The sequence below is a fragment of the Perognathus longimembris genome, chromosome 1 (genome assembly GCF_023159225.1).
Source record: "Perognathus longimembris pacificus isolate PPM17 chromosome 1, ASM2315922v1, whole genome shotgun sequence".
NCBI lineage: Eukaryota > Metazoa > Chordata > Mammalia > Rodentia > Heteromyidae > Perognathus > Perognathus longimembris.
In genome coordinates this window covers 154,359,386-154,379,054 of record NC_063161.1, presented here as the reverse complement: position 1 = coordinate 154,379,054, position 19,669 = coordinate 154,359,386, and the positions used below count along the sequence as shown (strand labels likewise).

The window sequence follows — 19,669 nt, the reverse complement described above, 5'->3', positions numbered from 1 at the left end:
CCAGCCAGCATGGTTGTTTGGTCAATGTTTGGAAAAGTCTGCAGCCTACATTTTATTACACTAGGCAAATGAACTCATCTGAAATGAAACACTCAAAGCACAAGCCCCTCACTGAACACTTGGGCATTTATAGCCAAGAGACACAGACAACTCCAAGATGGCCAAGATCACAGTTTGAAGGCAGCCTGGGCAGATAAATCCATGAGACTTGAACCAGCAAAAAAGCCAGAGGCAGAAGTATGCTTCAAGTGATAGAATGTCAACCTTGAGCAAAAAAGCTAAGCAAGGCTGGGAATGTGGCTTAGTGGTAAGGATGCTTGCCTAGCATGCATGAAGCCCTAGGTTCAATTCCTCAGTACCACATAAACAGAAAAAACAAAAACAAAAACCCCAGAAGTGGCACTGTGGCTCAAGTGGCAGAGTGCTAGCCTTGAGCAAACAAAGCTCAAGGACAGTGCTCAGGCCCTGAGTTCAAGCCCCAGGACTGGCAGAGAAAAAGGCAAAAAGGGCTGGAGGAATGGCTCAAGTGGTAGAGTGCCTACATAACAAGTGCAAGGCCCCAAGAACAACTCCCACTATAACAAAACAAACAAGTAACAACTACCAAAACCCAGAAAAGATGGAATACTTTCAACTCTAGGCAAGTTGGAGTACTCATTTTAATACTGAAGACTGAATTAACACCAAGCCCTAAGCCAGCTGCCAGTGACTTGTATCTGTTAGTAACCCTTGCTACTCAGGGGTCTGAGTTCCAGAGAACGGTGGTTTGAAGCTAGCCAAGGGAGGAAAGTCTTTTGAGACTCAATATCCAGTTAACCAGCAAAATGCCAGAGGCGAGGCATGGCTTCAATGGTAGAGTACCAAAAAAAAAAGCAAGCCAAATGAGGAGCACGAGGTCCAGAGTTCAGAGCCCAATAATGGGGGGGGGGGGGGGGTGGGGGTAGGGGTGGGAAGAGACACCCAAGCCCCAAGCCAGCTTTTAAACATTTCCTCCTGAATGAAGTACAGGAGACACGGTAGCGCCTTCCCACTGGAGGAGGGTGGCCTCGCCTCCGGGAGCCAGGGCTCATCTACTAGGAAGTTCCCTCAGCTGGAAAGGCTAGTGCTGCGATCACATGGCCACTGCGCTGAGCGGGCCCCGGGAATGAATACCAGGTAGTATCACAACCGTCACTGCTCACCGTCTTGCAAGTGGCAGCTGTGCTCTGCTACTTCCCTCCTGTGCCATCCTTAGGTGTTCAGCTGGGAGACGTGTGTGAAGTCATGGAAGATGTCAGTCACAATCCAGAAGTTGAATTTCCAGAAATGATTCTCAACACAGAACAGATGATGGAAACATTCAGCCTGGTGGAGACTGCCCTCCCTTTTAATCAGTTTCACAGAATGACAGTACAGCAGTAACCACGTGGGAGGCGGGCCCGCTCCTCCTGCTCACATACAAGACTGCAGGCTCGGGAGTGGACTTGTACAAAGAGTGGTCAGGTAGAGGGGCAATACAAAGCTCTTCAGTACAGGTGACACACGGATATGGTAGACAGGACAGACTGGTACCTTGGCAGACATGAGCTGGTAAGGGCCCCGTCTCATAGACTCTGCTGAACTCTGCTGCAGAGACTCCATGGGTCAGCTGGTCCCGGTGCAACTGGCTCTACTGCATTTCTCCAAGTGTTCTCACCAGTAATACAGCTATCCCTGGTCACCCTACATCCTAACATAAAGGAACTACCCATTTGGCAATGCTCTCAAACATCTTGGCAAATAGCATTGTCGTTCCCTTTCTAAAAATACTCTGAGCATCAAAAAAGCCTGTAACTACCCCTCCTCCCCATTATGGCAATCAGTTAGGGAATCAAGTCACTAGACTTCAAAGGGCTGGGAGGGAAAACAGACTCTAACGAAGAGGCAGCAGTGTGGGCTGAGCCCCGGGCACGCACAGCACTACATTTCTATCACAGTTACGAAATCCACTAACCACTTCCCTCTTGGCACCACTAAACCTCACACAGTTCAAACACCTAGTTGACCTATCTATGCCTGGCCCCCGCAGCAATTCCTGCGACAGGTGACAGGCATTCCGCCTGCCTCTGGCACGGGCTCTTATGGTAAGAGCTCCCGCCAGCTCTTTACTGTTCAGGGGCCAGGTTTTTGTTTTCCTTGCGCATGTACTTTAAGAACATATATTTCTAAAGTCCACTTGAAATAAACGCTTTCAGGATACAGGAGGAAAAGAAAAACCTCATATCATTTCTATTTTCAATCCCCTAATAGTTCTGATCCTCTACTACCGCTGTATAACTGTGTCCAAAGACATTCATAAGCAGGTTTTTACAGAGAAAAAAGAAAAAAAAAAAAAACCCTACAAAAACCAAAAAACACGTGGTCAAGGTATTAACTTAAAATGAAGAGAGAAAACGAAATATTTGCCAGGTGTCTACCTCTCCCTAGTTGTTCACAAGGACAATCTGTAATGTGTATTCCTATTACTTCCAGAAGCAGAATACTACCAGAAAATATAAACTCATCTTTCTTCCCACTTCCCATCCATTGGCTGTGTAGTGATTGGTGTCATGTTTACCAAGGGTGAATTTGTGCTTTGAACCCTTCCTGTAGAACAGTAAGGAAGGAAATACAGGAAGAACCACTTGAAGATCTACTTCTCACATACTCCCACAGCCATAGGAGGCCAATTCCTAAACTGAAAATTCAACCCTACAACAAGTCCCACTAGGAAATCAAACTGACGGTGGTTCATGCTGACAATCCCTGGGCCTGGACAGGGTTTTCAGAGGGAAACCCTGGAACCGCACCGTGCTCCTCTGCCAGCAGAGTACAGAGGAGTCACCAATGCTGGTCTGTTTCAGCACTAGCTCGAGCGCCGCAGAGCCCGCTTCCTGCCCCCAGTGGAGCCATACACCACACAGAAGAGCCCTGGGGCAGTGTCCACATCTCCATATTTATTTCTACAATGATAACATGGAATATATTAAGTTACCATTGCAAGGGGGGAAAATCTCCTTGATTTATGAGTTAAATCCCATAACAATGAATTCCAAGTATTCAAAGACTTCTGTTGATTTAACATTTATTGAATCAAAGGCTGAAGTAAATGGACTCCTATGTAGGTTCCAGAAGCCGTGTCACACGGTCTGTGTGTACTTGCCATGGCATGTAACTTTCACCCCGGCAGGGTGACAGTGAAGCCCATGAAGCTCATGACTATGGATTTCTTGATCTGACATTCCAAAGGATATTTTGCAGTACTAATTTAACTTTGGTCTCTCCCTAGAAGGCAGAAACCCCATCCCACACTCCTATAAAAATGACCATTTTGGTATTGTAAAACAAATGAGTTAGAAGAGGTGGAGGCGTAAAGAATGCCCAGCTTCTTTTGGCATTATGAAACAGAGATCTCAGAGAGGTGAGCAGAGAGGCTCTATATCCATCTACTCAAAGCTGGTGGTCACAGGTCCCTTCACAGATGCCTGGAAATGCTGCCAACAAGGGACTCAATTATGGGGCTGCAGCATTTGTCATAAAAGAAGCTGAGTTGGGAAGTGGTCGGCGATGGCCTATGTACCCGGGGTGTGCTTGGAGCTCTGGTGTGCTTCCTTGGCCAGCTGCTCAGCACCAAAGGCCAGTCCTGATTAAATACTGGTGTACAATGCAAACCAATAGTGAAACACATACTTTGTTTTCTCAGAAGAGGGAAATAAAGGCACAGAAACCACCAAAATAGATTTCTTTCCATAAGAACAGTATGGTTGATTAAAATAGTTTATCACTAGTAAAACTTGAAACACTAGAGCAGACAATACAAATTAGTTGTTTTGTTTTTAAAAAATGACATTCACTGAATTCCTGATGTGTGCATTCAATGTGAATAATCATTAAAAGTATCTAAGAGTTAAAGGTTTGTAAGGAGCTCTGTCTAGGGTTTCTAGGGCACACTTAGCATCCAGAGGAGAGGTACCACAACGCAGGCAGATGCGACTGCCCTTTCCTATGGAGGGTGTGGGAGCTGAAGTCTGCTCCTATGCAGGATTCCACACGCCCGTGGCGGGACCGGCCTTTGCGCCACACTCCTCGGTGGACACCAGGACTACAGACTTCAACAAACTGACTCACACTTCCATAAATACTTCTGTGTGTTTTGCTTTTAAGCTCAGCTTAAATTTTGTCAAGGAAACCATTTCACAAGAGGGTATGTCACAACCTACTATCAGCAATATTCCTTGTTTATTAGAATCTGAAGATGTCCATATTACATCAAATATAAATATATATTATATTTACATTTCCTTCTTAGCTTCTCAACTCAGGTGAGTGTATTTATAGATAATGCCACAAATGCACCACTGTTCTAATCCTCAGTGAGCTGGTATCTTCCTTCCATTTGATGCATCTTAAAAGAGGTGTACTGTTCTTTTTGAAAATAAAAGAATGGGATATCCATAATGGAGATCTAGAAATTTCCTAAGAGAGTCTGGTCTGTTCTTCAATGTTTCAAAATACCTGAAAAACATGGTCCCTCTTTTTTGCAGTAATATTCTCTACTTGGGACAAGAAAATAAAATATGCATTATCAGAAAGGAAAAGAGCCCAAAGAAAAAAGAACCTGCTTGTTAGCACATTAATCTGTTTAGTAAAGATCTGTTTTAAAATGTCTGAATGCTGTACAATATCATACAAAAACAATCTTCAGCCTTGAAGGCAGCGGCTATGTGTTCTCAAGGATTTGTCTGCCCGACTTGCAGTGGGCTGCGGTGGTGGGCGCAGGTCTCGGTCACTTCCGGTCATCGATGGTTTTAATGAACTCCACGGCTGCTGTGAACTGCATCCACCAGTAGGACTCCTCCCCAGACAGACAGCTGGCATAGAAGCTACTGATGTACTGCACGGTGGACAGCAGACAGGGCGGGTTTGCCTGGAGAAGTAAATAAAAAGCCAATTGCACAAATGCTGTGCCAAAATCATCTAAGTATCTGCTCTCCCATGAACAAAAGAAACACCTGTCCTTTGACACTAATCCCCAAACTGCCTTTTGGAAGTCATTTTGTAAACAGTTAATACTACCTGTAATAATAATATATTGGGAAGTACTGTTCTAACCCTAGCTGTTCTCTCTACAGCTTTCTATTTTGGCAAGACACTAACCTTTCTGATCCCCATGAGGGCTAGGCTAATTCCTAGGATCTTACTCAACTTCACAGGACTCCAGAAAGTTAGGCAAGGAAGTGAATGCTGAAGGCAAACTGAATTATAACTGGTAAATGTGCACAGACTCAACTGAGAAAGAAACACCTTAAAAAGGTAACATACCCTATGTAGCAAGAGGGAACACAAAACATCTCCTGCCTCTTCATTTTCTTAGGTGGAGACAAAGGACACAGGCTGTTAAAGGGTTAGAACAAGCCTTAAAATGAGCTTAGACTAGCTCTACAATAGGACTAGAGAGATTACACGTCTTACTACAGTGAGAAAAACAAGCTGAGAGCCAAAGTACTCAGATTCGACTTCCAGGCCAGGTTCCAATGACAGAACTATCCACGACACTAAGAATTAGCGAGACCACGTCAGTCAAGCATACGGCAGCCGGCAGTGGTGCAGGCGTACGTCTCACAGGCCCACGCCATGCAGGTGCCCTGAGGGCAGAGTGCGCCCCAACCCCATGGCTGCTCACAAACGTTCAGAGCAAACCCAAGAAACTTTAGTCAAAGAAAAAGATGTCAAGATGCTATTTCAAAAAAAAAAAAGGTGCAAGTTGGGCACTGGCGACTCATGCCCGTATTCCTAGAGATCTGACGACTGCTGTTCAAAGCCAGCTCAGGCAAGAAAGACTCATCTCTAGTTAACTACCAAAAAAGCCAGAAGTGGCGCTGTGGCTCAAGTGGTAGAGTGCTAGCCTTGAGCAAAAACAACTTCAGGGACAGTACCCAGATGCTGAGTTCAAGTCCCAGGGCAGCACCATGAAGGAATGAAGGAATGATAATGAAGTGTGACCACAAAGGTCGGGTGATGAGTGCTGAGCTGCTGGTCTGCCTAGCAAGCACTAGAGAGCCTGTGAAAGCAGAGAGAGCCTGCCCTCTTCTCTTCCTCAGCCACACAGGCGAGGCCCCACCAAGGACAGAGGCATCATGTTAGAAGCAGGAAAGAGGGGCTGGGAATGTGCTTGCCTAGCATGCATGAAGCCCTGGGTTCGATTCTTCAGTACCACATAAATAAAAAAGTAACAATAAATTCATATTTAAAATAAATAAAAGCAGAAAACAGTCGTCCGTCCACCAAGGGGCCTCACGTCCTTCCTTTCAAAAACCTTAACTTTGTGAACAGAATACATCTTAACATTAAGACATCTTTCTGGGTCACAGAAAAGAACCTAAGACTCTAAACCACGTGAAGCCCTGGGCCAGTCTGCGCAGGGTGCCATATGAACTTTTTGGCTGTTAGAGGCCCCACCTTTATTAGAACAAACACCAGCACGGGGACGAAGTCATCTGCCCCGGGCACGGAGTCCTCGTTGGCCAGGCTCAGGAGGTTCATGATGGTGGAGCACATTCTCAGGATGCACTGCACTTTGTCCCGGGGGGTTTTGTATGCACTTATTGTCCTGATTTCGGACTGTGCGGATGGCCATGGTGCCTCCCGAAGATAAACCTAAGGGAGACCACAGACAATATTGCATCCTGAATCCAACAGCAACATGGACAGCAATCCTGGCCACTGCCCAGTCAGGAGGCAGTGGCTTTTCCCCTTCTTCAGTAAAACTGCATTGCACTTTCTTCCCCTTTACCAACAGTTAAATCCCATTTCAACTTTACATAATATGTTGCTTTTAAAAATGGAGCAAACCAAACATCCATGAATAGAGAGCATGTAATAATAACAAAACTGAGAATTTGTAAAACTTCAGACTATTATCTTTCTTAAATAGCTTGAAGAAAATTTCTTTATATTTAGTAGCTAATTCCAAAAGCACAAACTAAACACGGTAACTTGAAAATTAGTATGGCCAGGAGCCAGTGGCCTCATGCCTGTAATCCTAGTACACAGGAGGCTGAGATCTGAGGATCTCAGTTCAAAGCCAGACCGGGCAGGAAAGTCCATGAGACTTTCATCTCCAATTAACCACCAGAATACTGGAAGTGCGGCTGTGGCTCAATGTGGTAGAGTGCTAGCCTTGAGTTGGAGGAGCTCAGGTACAGTGCCCAGGCCCAGAATTCAAGCCCCATAACAACAACAAAATTAGTATGTGCCATTGTAGTAGGAGTAGTATGTGCCATTTTTTAAAAATCTAGAAACAGATCCCTTGTCAAAAAAAGAAAATCACCGAAAAATTAAAAAATGTATACTAATGTTTCATTAGTTGGTAATTTAATAAAAATAACCAGAAAGCGCAAATAGTTGACATTTTCCAGCTTTCTTAATTTGTAAAAGATGTATGCCAGGTCTAACATCAGTAGGTGGTAGTGCCTCATGCCTGTAATCATAGCTATGTGGAACACTGAGAACAGGAGAAAAAAATTTGCAAAAACTTTTCTCCAGCCATACCGGTGGCACATACATCATTCAAGCTATCATTCAAGCTATGTGGAGGGACCAAGGTACCAGGCTAGTCTGGGCATTCAAGTCTTCAAGAACTGTCTCGGTGGAGGAAAGATGGAAGTAGTGACACACACCTGTGATCCTGGGAAGAGAGTAAGACCCTATCCTACGCAGAACCATGGAAAAGCAGGGACGCGGCAGGCACCGGTGGCTCACACCAGTAATCAGAGATACTCAAGGACGCTGAGACCCAGAGAATCACAGTTCAAAGCCAGCCTGAGCAGAAGAGTCTGACTCCATCTTCAAAATAACCGGCAAAAAAGCTGGGCTGGATATGTGGCTTAAGTGGTAGAGTGCTAGCAGAGTAACCAAGTCAAACAAGTGCAAGGTCCCAAATTCAGACCTCAGTATTGGCAAAGAAGAAAGAAGGAAGAAGGGAAAGGAAGGAAGGAATGCAGGCAGGCAAGGTTGGAAGTGTGGCTGAATGGTATCACACCAGACTAGCAGGGACAACAGTCCCAAGTTCAAACCCAATACCACATCCTCCAAAAAATAAGATAAAATTCAATAACCAGAATGTAATCCCAAGCCATGTCAGACTGGACTGTTTCTGGAGTAGATTAACAGTTCTCATCCCCTTTGGAGGACTACCTGCCCCTCCTTAAAACAGGACAGCTAATTCCTGAGGCTACATCACCACCAGTGGCTGGAAGTGGTGGCATATGCCTGTCATCCAGCATAAGTAATAAATGAACAAACCAATCAAGTAGCACAAAAAGGGCTCGTGAGGTGGCTCCAATGATAGGGCATCTTCTGAAAAGGGCAGGCAGAACACAGCCTGCCCGAGACACCAAATCTCTGCCTGGGCACTGAGTGTCTCCAGGAAGAAGCTCTTCTGTCGGCGCCCTCGCCTCTCTACTCCTCTCTTTTCTCTTTCTGTGCCAGGTCAGAAGCACCTTCAGGCTTATAACGGTTACAGTGAATAACATCTTGCACAATTGGTATTTTCCATTTTTCTAAACTCTAGTTCTTCAATAAAGCATTAATACGTATGTAATATTTCTGCAGCCCACACCATATAAACCCACTTTACCTCTGGTATCTGAAGAGCTCTGTGGTTTGCAGTCACTACTTTGGATAATCTCTGGATATGTTCATGAAGAACCCTGAAAGCCCCCAAAATGTAAATGTAAATACACGTTTCAGAAAACAAAGATACGACATTTTGAAACAAGTTAAAATATTTTAGATATTTCTAGCTACAGATTATAATGATATCTGAGACCCTCTCTAAGCCTATGTATTCCTTCCTGTAAAAAAACAAACAAAACCCCACAACAAACCCTTATTGTTTAGCTAGGCATGCTGGTACATGCCTGTAATCCCAACATTTAGAAGGCTGAAGCAGGAGAATCTCAAACTCAAGGTCAGACTAGGATATACAACGAGACCCTGTTGTTAAAAATGCTGAGGGAGGGGCTGGGGATATAGCCTAGTGGCAAGAGCGCCTGCCTCGGATACACGAGGCCCTAGGTTCGATTCCCCAGCACCACATATAAAGAAAACGGCCAGAAGCGGCGCTGTGGCTCAAGAGGCAGAGTGCTAGCCTTGAGCGGGAAGAAGCCAGGGACAGTGCTCAGGCCCTGAGTCCAAGGCCCACGACTGGCCAAAAAAAAAAAAAAAAATGCTGAGGGAGCCAAGGGGACGCCGCTCTCCTCTACTGGGTGAGGGCGGCCCTCAGTGAGGACACACCGCTCAGGGGAGAGGATGCCGTTCTCCTCTCCTGGGTGAGGGCGGCCCTGAGTGATGATGCACCCCTGGGGGGCAGGGGTGGTGGTGGTGCCGCTTGCCTCTCCTGAGTTAGGATGGCCCTCAGTGAGGACACACTGCTCAGGGGAGGGAAAGGTAGTTAGGAGAAAGGCAAACAGTGAGAAGAAGCAAGAGGACTAGAGATTTCACCTGGAGAAGGGACTCTATCATTGTCCAACCCCTCGTTTGTAGATGAAGATAATTAGGATTAAAAAGGTAAAAGAATTGCTTCAGTAGAGAAGGGGCTAAGCCATGCTTGTTGGCTTCCAGTGCTCTAAGCAGACACTAGGTTTGCTCTTGACATGCTGTCAAGCCTGCAGAAATGCCATGGAGAAATGGGCAGAAACAAGCTGCTCTCTGTACCAAATCCCCAACTCCTTATCCCATGACTGCTCCTCTGGAGAAACAGACCTGAGTGGACGAATAGCCTCTAAGGCCACGGACACCTAAGAAGGCAGGCTGCAGTAATCCCAAGCCTCTTAAAATTCCTGCAGGTGGGGGTAGGCACAGTAGGACACCATTTGTCTAGATGTGTGGGGCCCTGAGTTCCATACCCAGCACCACCAAAAACAAGAACAAAAATCTATTTAAAAAAAGGGAAAAGGACAAACAAACATATAAATCACTTAGTAATCTCCCTTAGGTCCTACTTAATGAATCTCAAGAGTCAATGAATATATCAAGCCACTCCTGGTACTGACAACTTTAACAGACACAGAAACAGTGCTCAGAAAAATACACCAGTAAGAAAATAAAAAAACTCACAATACCCAAAGTTACCAGTGTTATTATTCCAGAATATATTTTTGAGATTACTATTCATGAAACTCATTAAAATACTGGGATTGGGCTGGGAATATGGCCTAGTGGTAAGAGTGCTTGCCTCCCATACATGAAACCCTGGGTTCAATTCCCCAGCACTATATATATAGAAAACGGCCAGAAGTGGCGCTGTGGCTCAAGTGGTAGAGTGCCAACCTTGAGCAAAAAGAAGCCAGGGACAGTGCTCAGGCCCTGAGTCCAAGCCCCAGGACTGGCAAACAAAACTAAACAAAAAAAGAAAATACTGGGGATTAACCTCAGGATCATTTTGTTCTCTACCACAATCTATATCTCTGCCCTCAACAATTCCTTTTTTTTTTGTTGGCCAGTCCTGGGGCTTGGACTCAGGGCCTGAGCACTGTCTCTGAGCTTCGTTTTGCTCAAGGCTAGCACTCTACCACTTGAGCCACAGCGCCACTTCCAGCTTTTTCTGTTTATGTGGTACTGAAGAATCAAACCCAGGCCTTCAGGCATGGTAGGCAAACACGCTACCACTAAGCCACATTCCCAGTCCTAACAATTACTTTTAAAAGTAGTTTTATTAATATATAACTCATAGACTATAGAATTTCAGATATTGGTTGATATTTAAGTAAGTAACAACTCAACACCATAAATATATAATAAGAACATGTACTGTGTCTGACACTGACATCATGCATAAAAGTATTATTTCCTACTCTCATTGGAGGGTAGGGAATGGTGAAATTTTATCAAATAACCACACAAACCTGCATCAAGAAAAGGGGAGAATCTGCTAAACTTTGTATGGGACAACGTCCTGCATCAAAGAACCACCTGGCTCCAAATATCAGTTCTGCAAGGCTGACCAAGCAAGTGGTAGATGGTACTAAAGAAAGGCACCAGGCCGGTGCTGATGGCTCATGATTGACAAACTAGCTAGTCAGGAAGCTGAGATTTGAAGGTCACAGTTAAACCAGCCCTGGCATGAAAGTCTGTGAGACTCTTATCTTGAATTAACCACCAGAAAACTGGAAGTGGCGCTGTGGCTCAAAGTGGTAGAGCACTAGCCTTGAACAAAATAGTTCATGGATGGTACCCAAGCCTTAAGTTCAAGCCCTGGGATTGGCACACACAAAAAGAGCAAAGATGAGATGTGGTGGTACATGTAAGAAGATCATAGTCTAAGCCCTGCCTAAACAAAAGTTTCTGAAAAACCAACTAAAATAAAAAGGGACTGAAGATGTGGCTCAAGACCCTGATTCAATCAGGGTCCTTTCAGTCTGACCGTCCACATCCCTGTAAACTAGGTATTATTCTTGCTTGTTAGTGCAACTCTGATGTGTGAAAACTAGTAATTGGCCTATTCCCCTTTACTATCAGATATCAAACCACAGGCATAGCTTGCCTCAAATGCAGGGCTACCGATACATCTATGTAGTTCAACACAAAGTACTCACTGGTCACGAAGTATGTCCCCATCCTGATTAGGGTAGAAAGCTAGCTTGAAAATGCGGTTCATCACACTTCGTTCGATAGCCAACTGGGCATCCTGCAGCTGTTCTTCACTGGCATTTTGCCAGATGACATCTTGGGCCATTGCACCATAAAGGAACTGCAGAAAATCTTCTACTTGAGCAGTTTTATCATCAGCTGCTGTGAGTTTCTGAAAGTCTCCAATAAAAAAATTATTAAAATATACCATAAAATGCAAAATAAAGGAATTACTATAGTTCTTTCCCATCCTGTTTTTCTAGTTTCAGTTAACCTTGATCTGAAAATATTAAATGTAAAAGTCTAGAAATAAACAATCCTTGAGTTTTAAACTGCATGTTTTTCTGAGTAGCATAAAGATACTTAGAACCCTCAGCTCCCTCTAGCCCAGAAAGAGATGCCTCTCTGTTCAGTACGTCCATTCAACATATGCTACTACTCATTAGTCACTTAGTAGCCATCTCTGTAATCAGTGCAAGTATATGAGGTTCAGTATTATCTAGTTTCCTAAATCCACTAGGGAATGGAAGCATCTTGAAACACCATAACTCTGGTGAATAAAAGGGAACTAGTCTACACAGATTATTTCAATTGCATGGGGTAGACATCAAGATCTTAAAGCCAAGAGTGAGTACAGTTTAGAACACACAGCTTTATCATTAAAAAGAAGAGAAAACAAAAAATACAAAAAAGCTTAAGTTCAAAGATATATTACAAAAATATGTATTGTTTTAAAACTTGTACACGTTCCCAACTGGACGAGGTGATTTACACCTGTAATCCTAGCTACTGAGGAGGCTTAGATCTAAAGACCACAGTTCAAAACCAGTGCAGGCAGGAAAGTCTGTGACATTCCTTATCTCTATTAAATGGCAGTGAATTTGTGGCTTTAATGGTAGAGAGAAAAGCCCAGGCCCTGAGTTCAAGCCCTACGACTGGCATACACACAAAAAAGTTCGGGGCCAGTCCAGGCTAGGCTACATTGTAAGCTCTAGACCAGCTAGTGTTACTAGTGAGACCAGGGTCTCTCAAAGAAACAAAAAAATGAAAGAGTATATGAATCAAAAAATTCAATCCCTTCTTCAGTTTTTAGGATAAATTAGACATTCAGTAAAGGAAAAAAAAGAAAACGGTCAGAGATCTGGCATTAGAGTTTAATGTTTTCTAGGGCTGGGTATAGTAGTTCACTTGGAAGGTAGGCTCAAGGGCAGCCGGGGCAGAAAAGTTAACAAGACCTCATCTCAAAAAATAAACTGTATATGCCTGGATTCCAAACTATGTGGGAGGCTTTGAGCAAAAGGATTATGAGAGAAGGCTAGCCTCAGGGGCAAAATATGAAAGATCTTATCCAAAAATTAGCTAGAGCAAAAAAAGGGCCGGGAATATGGCTCAAGTGGTAGAGTGCCTGAATAGCAAGTGTGAGGACTTTAGTTTTCACCTCAGTACCACTAAAAATAAATAAGATATAAACTAGTATTTATGCTTTGCTTTTTTCTTTTTTTCCAGTCCTGGGGCTGTGTCCCTGAGCTTCTCTGTGCTCAAGGCTAGTACTCTACCACTTGAGCCACAGTGCTACTTCTGGCTTTTTTTGTTGATGTGGTGCTGAGAAATCAAACCCAGGGTTTCGTGCATGCAAGGCAAACACTCTACCACTAAGCCACATTCCCAGCCCAAGCCTTGTTTTTGTTTTTTTTGGAGACACAATCTTACTACATAACCCACCCAAGCTGGGTGACTCAGCCACTCAGTTTGACTCAGTCTCCATGGGTAGGGACATAACGTGCAACTTAGAAACTTATTACTAAGAATCCATAAAAGAACTGGCTATTATTTGGGCACTGGGTATTATCAGGCCCATGCCTGTAATCCTAGCTACTCAGGAGGCTGAGATCTGACCACTGGAGTTCAAAGCCAGCCTGAGCAGGAAGGGTGAGGGAACTCTCAATTAACCACCAGAAAACAGGAAGGAGAGCTGTGGCTCCACTTTTGCCTTGAGCAAAAGAGCTCAGAGACAGCACTCAGGCTCTGAGTTGAAGCCCAACAACTGACCAAAAAACAAAACACAACAAAAAACCTGGGTATTAAAAAAACTGTTCTAAGACATACAGGTACTTACACAAACTAGCAAAACAAAAGAAAATTTCCCAGTCTTCCCAATAGCATATGGTTGAAGAAATGTTTCATTCGAAGTAGTTTTTCTCTCAAATACTTTTCTTTTTTTTTCTGGGGGAAACAGTACTGGGGTTTGAACTCAGGACCTTGTACTTGTTAGGCAGACACTCTGCCACAGAGCCACAACTCCGGCTCTTGTCTAAAAGCAATCAATTACCTTGAATGAATTCTCTGATCTTCTTTTCTTTGCTCTCAAGCAGTAATCTCACACAGACAGTGGTAAAATATCGATTAGCCACCTCTTTGTCCCGCAAAACCCTTTGCAAGAGCCTTTCCAGGTGAGCCTGTGTCGTCTGCAGTCCTTGTCGACAGCGTGTGAGATAGGCGATATATGGGGCTCTTTTCCTAAAAAGAGAAATGCAGATGTAGAAGCACTAACAGAGGCTGAGATTGGTTTTACAACCTGACATGTCCTTCTAGCTGTACACAAGTCTCTTGGGGACTGTTGTCAGCTCAAGAGGCAGAACCTTGGGTGCTTGTTTCTGACTAACCTCATTATGTTGAACATTTAGCTACTTAACCCACTGTCTCTTTACATATCTTTACATGTCCCTTTACATATCTTGTTCCATTTCACATGGGACATGGTTTCCGTGCTGGAAGACTAAAAGTACCAAAAAGGTGCAGATTACATACAAGCTATTAAGCACTCCCCACTAATTAGTTACTTATAGCACAAATGTGATGAATACCTGAAAGCTTGTTCCCCAATCCTAGGAGGCGCTGTACAGCCTAAGCACCCCAGTTATACTGTTTCTCATAACCATTAGCAAGGGGCTTAGAAGCTAGAAAAGGTAACAACTCCCAGGCTACTCCTGCTTCTCTGGTCCACTAAAGAAATCTGTCCCAACACTTCCAAAACAGGAAAAGTGATAAACTAGTTATTCTAGCCTCACACCTACTTTGTAGGTGTAAACCTGAAGTAAACCGCACTTCTCTGTCACTAAGAACTGCTCATTTACATTCAGTTAAATCTAGCCACCCACGTTGTAGTAAGCCCAGACTCATTTCTGAATTAAGGACCAACTGCAAGTTAGGTCCCCAAGCTGACCGGGTCGGGGCTTACCTATAGTCCTCGGCGATGGATGCCAGCAGCTTCCTGCAGGTCCTGTTATCAAAGCGGCACACACAACGCATTGTTTCCTGAAGTTGAGCCATTAAGTTCTTGTCTTGTAAATTGATTGCTTCAGCTATTTGAACTTTTAAGAAGCATACAATTTCATTGTCTAAATACAAAAACAAGAATTCTGTTACTACTGAGAATTTCCATGGGCTTATTACACAGCCATCTATAGCCTCTGAGCATCTGGGATGTCACTTCTACTAGGCTCTGTATCACCAGAACTACTTGTATCTAGAAAATACTTGAATAAACTATCATTAATCAAAGCGCACTTATGCAACCTAAAACAAATATATGAAGCTGAACAGCTAGATACTAGATACATATAGTTAAACTCTATTTATAGGAAAAGCTAAGCTATCCTGTAGCAACTTGCCTTCTGGGTCTGTATGGTCTGGCAATCCATTCCGTGTTGAATGGGTTAGCACTGGGAAGGCGACAGAGTCCGCAGAGCAAAGAGCAAGCCTCAGTTTCTTTTTCGCATCTCTGAAGAATAAGGACAGATTGCATTAATTACTTTATCCAGAATGGTCACATTTTTCTTTAACGGTTCTAAAGGTTAAACCGAGGACGTAGCACATTTTGCTAAATCACATGCTCTACCACTGAGCTTCATCTTCAGCCAAAATGGTCACATTTTATGATTGTTTAATAAATAAATAAATTTCAATGCTGCTTCAGGATTCAAAAATTTCAAATAATCATTTTTAAAAAGGTAAGTTTGCCCCGGCCAGTGGCTCATGCCTATAATCCTAGCTACTCAGGAGGCTGAGATCTGAGGACTGTGATTCAAAGCCAGCCACCAGCTAGGGCAGAAAAGTCCCTTTGAGACTCTTATTTCCAATTAACCACTCAAAAACAGGACGTGGAGCTGTGGCTCACAGTGGTGGAGCACTCACCTTGGGCATAAGAGCTCAGGAACAGTGCCCAGGCCCTGAGTTCAAGCCCCAGGACTGGCAAAAAAAAAAAAGGTAAGTTTTACTAAATATTTCACTGTGAAGAACAGGATCCTAATTACTCAAGGAGCAGATTCTGACAGCACCTTTGGCAAAAACTACTCTCTAGGGTCACTGGAACGAACCAATCTTTTTAAATTTTCCATCAGGTGCTGGGTTCCACCACAGGCACCGAGAGCCAGGGTATCATAAATGGCAGCGTTGGGAGAAACACAGATTCATCAGTGCCACCCTGGCACTCACACAGAGAACACCTCTACCTCATTACAAGACATGCTGGTCCTACCACAATAAGCTCACCTCCAGTCTTTTTTCTTTTTTTGCCAGTCCTAGGGCTTGAACTCAGGGCCTGAGCACTGTCCCTGGCTTCTTTCTGTTCAGGGCTAGCACTCTATCACTTGAGCCACAGTGCCACCTCTGGCTTTTATATATATTACTGAGAAATTGAACCCAGGGCTTCATGTATGCAAGGTGAGCATTCTACCACTAGGCCATATTCTCAGCCCCCTCAGTCTTCATTCTGAGCTGAAAATAGACTTAATTTTAACTACTGAACCACCTAATTCCACCCAGTAGCAGAGCCTCCTCAAGTAGGGATCTCCATCCACAGCATGCAGCTCCTCCTACCCAGGGACCATCACACGGCTCTTACTTGCTAGTGCCTGGGGCCCTTTCTGGTTCTGTGGGTGAGGGAGTGGGTGAGGGACTGTACAGGGTGTTCAAGTCTGCCATCTAGAGGAAGGAGTCTGACAATGTCAGTATTTCTTCCACCTTATGCCTAGCTTGAGTCCTCCCCTACCAGGTTTCTTCCTATACAGTGATTGAGAAATCATTAAGTGATTTCTGGGACATGGCTTGGGTGGGAGAGCATGGCTAGAAGCATGCCTTGAGTGGAAGGGCACCTGTCTAGCTAGTGCAAGGTCCTGAGTTCAAGCCCAAGTACCACCACAAATCTAGTTGATCAAATATAATATTCACCTACTTTTCAAAAAAAAATCTTTTTATAAAATACATAATTGCAGGGCTGGGGATATAGCCTAGTGGCAAGAGTGCCTGCCTCATACACACGAGGCCCTAGGTTCGATTCCCCAGCACCACATATACAGAAAACGGCCAGAAGCGGCGCTGTGGCTCAAGTGGCAGAGTGCTAGCCTTGAGCGGGAAGAAGCCAGGGACAGTGCTCAGGCCCTGAGTCCAAGGCCCAGGACTGGCCAAAAAAAAAAAAAAAAATACAAAAAAATACATAATTGCAAAGTCATCTGATGAATTTAGGAAAATAAATCATGAGTGGAAGATAAGCTTCTGTCTGAATTATCCCCTGATTTTACTGCAGGATAAGCAGCTTCAAAAATATTTGTAAATAAAACAATGTTATTTAGAATATGCTTTAATAGGGAGGGGGTAAATATGGAATAATATTGGTCATATGTTGATAACTGTTGGATTTGGGCAATGGGTACACTATACTATTACTTTTGTTAACTGTTTGAATCTAGAATGAAAAGGTTAGAGTTAAGAGAAGCTTTGTGAATCCATGAAAGGTAACTGCTGCTCCTTGTCAAACAAAGGCAAAAATTTCAGAAAACTCACGTCGTTTTCTTTCTTTTTTTTTTTTTAGTTATATTTTATTGACAAGGTGTTGTACAAAGGAGTACAGGTACAGTTACATAATAAGGCAGTGAATAAATTTCTTGTGATATCTTACACCCTCATTTTTCTTTCCTTTCCCTAGATCAGGTAGGCATATGTACAATATCCAGTATACCAAAATCACATACAGTAACCACGTAGGGTACGCCACAGGAAATTCACCTAGAACTTTACAGATAACGTCAACAGTAGAATCCTCCTGTGTCCTCTCTTGGAGTTGTTTTTGTTTATCCTCGTCTTATACGATCATGTGTACATAGCTGTTGAGCTATTGTGATCCACTGATAGGTTTATTCTAGATCTTTTTATGTTTAGTAGTTATTTGGTTTTAAATACATAAAGTCAAACAAAAGCAAAAATTTCAGAAAACTCATGTCGTTTTCTTTTTTCTTTTGCCAGTCATTGAGCTTGAACTCAGGGCCTGAGCACTGTCCCTGGCTTCTTTTTGCTCAAAGCTAGCTCTCTGCCACTTGAGCCACAATGCTACTTCTGGCCTTTTCTATATATGTGGTGCTGAGGAATCGACCCAGGGCTTCATGTATACAAGGCGAGCACTTTACCACTAGGCCATATTCTCAGTCCCCAGTACTTTATTCTTTTCCCCATTTCATACAATCAGGTGATTTAATGAGTCACTTAACTTGAAGTGAAATGGTGAAGTAGTAACCCTGCAAATGAATATAATACCTGTAGGAGAAAGCTGAGTCCTGAGGCTGGGCTGCTTGGCTGGCAGAGTCGGGGAGATCATCAGCTGAGATGTTCTGTAGAGTTTCATCACGAGGAGAATCATGCGCACTTTCACCATCAGCCAAGACCTCTAAGTAAACCCATTCCCAAGAAGATGATGAACAGGTTAATATGGTTCCCGAGGAACTCAGAGCAACACAACTGTTAACAGCATTGTCTCACAATAAGATTCTGGATGAAAACTACAGAGAAAGACAACAAACTCCAACACTTAACCAGGGTCTCAAGAGCAATGCATTGAGAGCAGAGAGGCTTTGGTTTGTTTGGTTTAAAAAAAAAACAAACAGCAAACAAAAGCAGTAAAAGGCTAAATAAACTTAAAAGTTAACACTTTGTAATCAGAATAAATGAACCACACAACTACAAAGAGGCCTCAAAAAACACTCTACTAACACCGCTGGCCAGTCAAAAAAAATCCCTTACTCTAATCTCTTGGTTGGTCAACACCTAGGCTGAGGTAGATGCAGAACCCAAGCATCCCAAACCTCCTAGCAGAATCCTCCTGCCACACCCACGAGGGAACTAGGGGCACCTCACAAACAGCAAGGGTGTTTCTATGCTTCCCACAGCTGTCATCTATTAGTCAATTATAGACTAATATAAAGTCTAACGGAATAAAAAGTTCCTGGATGTGAACAAAGGTATTATAGTCATTTAGTAAAATATCCTTATTCTTAGGTGAAAAATGCTTCATGGAAAAAAATCCAGAGGCTGGGAATGTGGCATAGTGGTAGAGTGCTTGCCTAGCATGCATGAAACCCTGAGTTTGATTCCTCAGCAGGGCTGGGGATATGGCCTAGTGGCAAGAGTGCTTGCCTCATATACATGAGGCCCTGGGTTCAATTCCTCAGCACCACATAAACAGAAAAAGCCGGAAGTGGTGCTGTGGCTCAAGAGGTACAGTGCTAGCCTTGAGCAAGAAGCAGCCATGGCAGTGCTCAGGCCCTGAGACCAAGCTCCAGGACTGGCAAAAATAAATAATCCAATACCCCAAAACCTAATGTAGACAGAAAATGTAACAAAATGTTAAAAAAAAAACAAACAACGGGTACACTGCTCAATTCTTTAAACTTTGTCACTTGAACACTTTTCAAAACAAAGAAGCAGAACTTCCCTTCTTCCCTCACAGGAGTTCTGTTCACAGCCAGTTCATGCTACCCGTTTGTGAGAGATTTTTCCAGAAGATCCCTCCACATACACAAAGCATACATATATGCAAAATGCTACTTATGTTTTATATACTTTTGCTTTGCTGTATTTTATCTTGAGGACTTTACTAGTATTCCACTATGAAGAAAACAGAATCCTATGAAAACAACAATGTATAACCTATATCCTAAGTGTCTGTGGATTCTTCTCAGTGCAAATGGATAAAAGAACACTTCTCACTAAA

The 19,669-nt window shown here is 43.5% G+C and overlaps 1 protein-coding gene across 9 annotated transcripts in view; it reads right to left on the bottom strand.

The window, feature by feature from the left end:
* Window positions 1-2,939: 2,939 nt before the first annotated feature.
* The window catches only part of Gapvd1 (GTPase activating protein and VPS9 domains 1), a 90,860-nt gene continuing 74,130 nt past the window's right edge, over window positions 2,940-19,669 (bottom strand). For all 9 annotated transcript variants that reach the window (XM_048342590.1, XM_048342582.1, XM_048342625.1 and 6 more), the window contains 8 exons: window positions 18,217-18,346; window positions 15,300-15,409; window positions 14,867-15,026; window positions 13,958-14,145; window positions 11,595-11,808; window positions 8,636-8,708; window positions 6,457-6,654; window positions 2,940-4,924 (listed from right to left, as the gene is read on the bottom strand). In XM_048342590.1, the coding sequence (XP_048198547.1) occupies window positions 4,784-4,924; window positions 6,457-6,654; window positions 8,636-8,708; window positions 11,595-11,808; window positions 13,958-14,145; window positions 14,867-15,026; window positions 15,300-15,409; window positions 18,217-18,346 (1,214 nt within the window). In that variant the 3' untranslated portion in view covers window positions 2,940-4,783. The remainder of the gene's footprint in view (window positions 4,925-6,456; window positions 6,655-8,635; window positions 8,709-11,594; window positions 11,809-13,957; window positions 14,146-14,866; window positions 15,027-15,299; window positions 15,410-18,216; window positions 18,347-19,669) is intronic.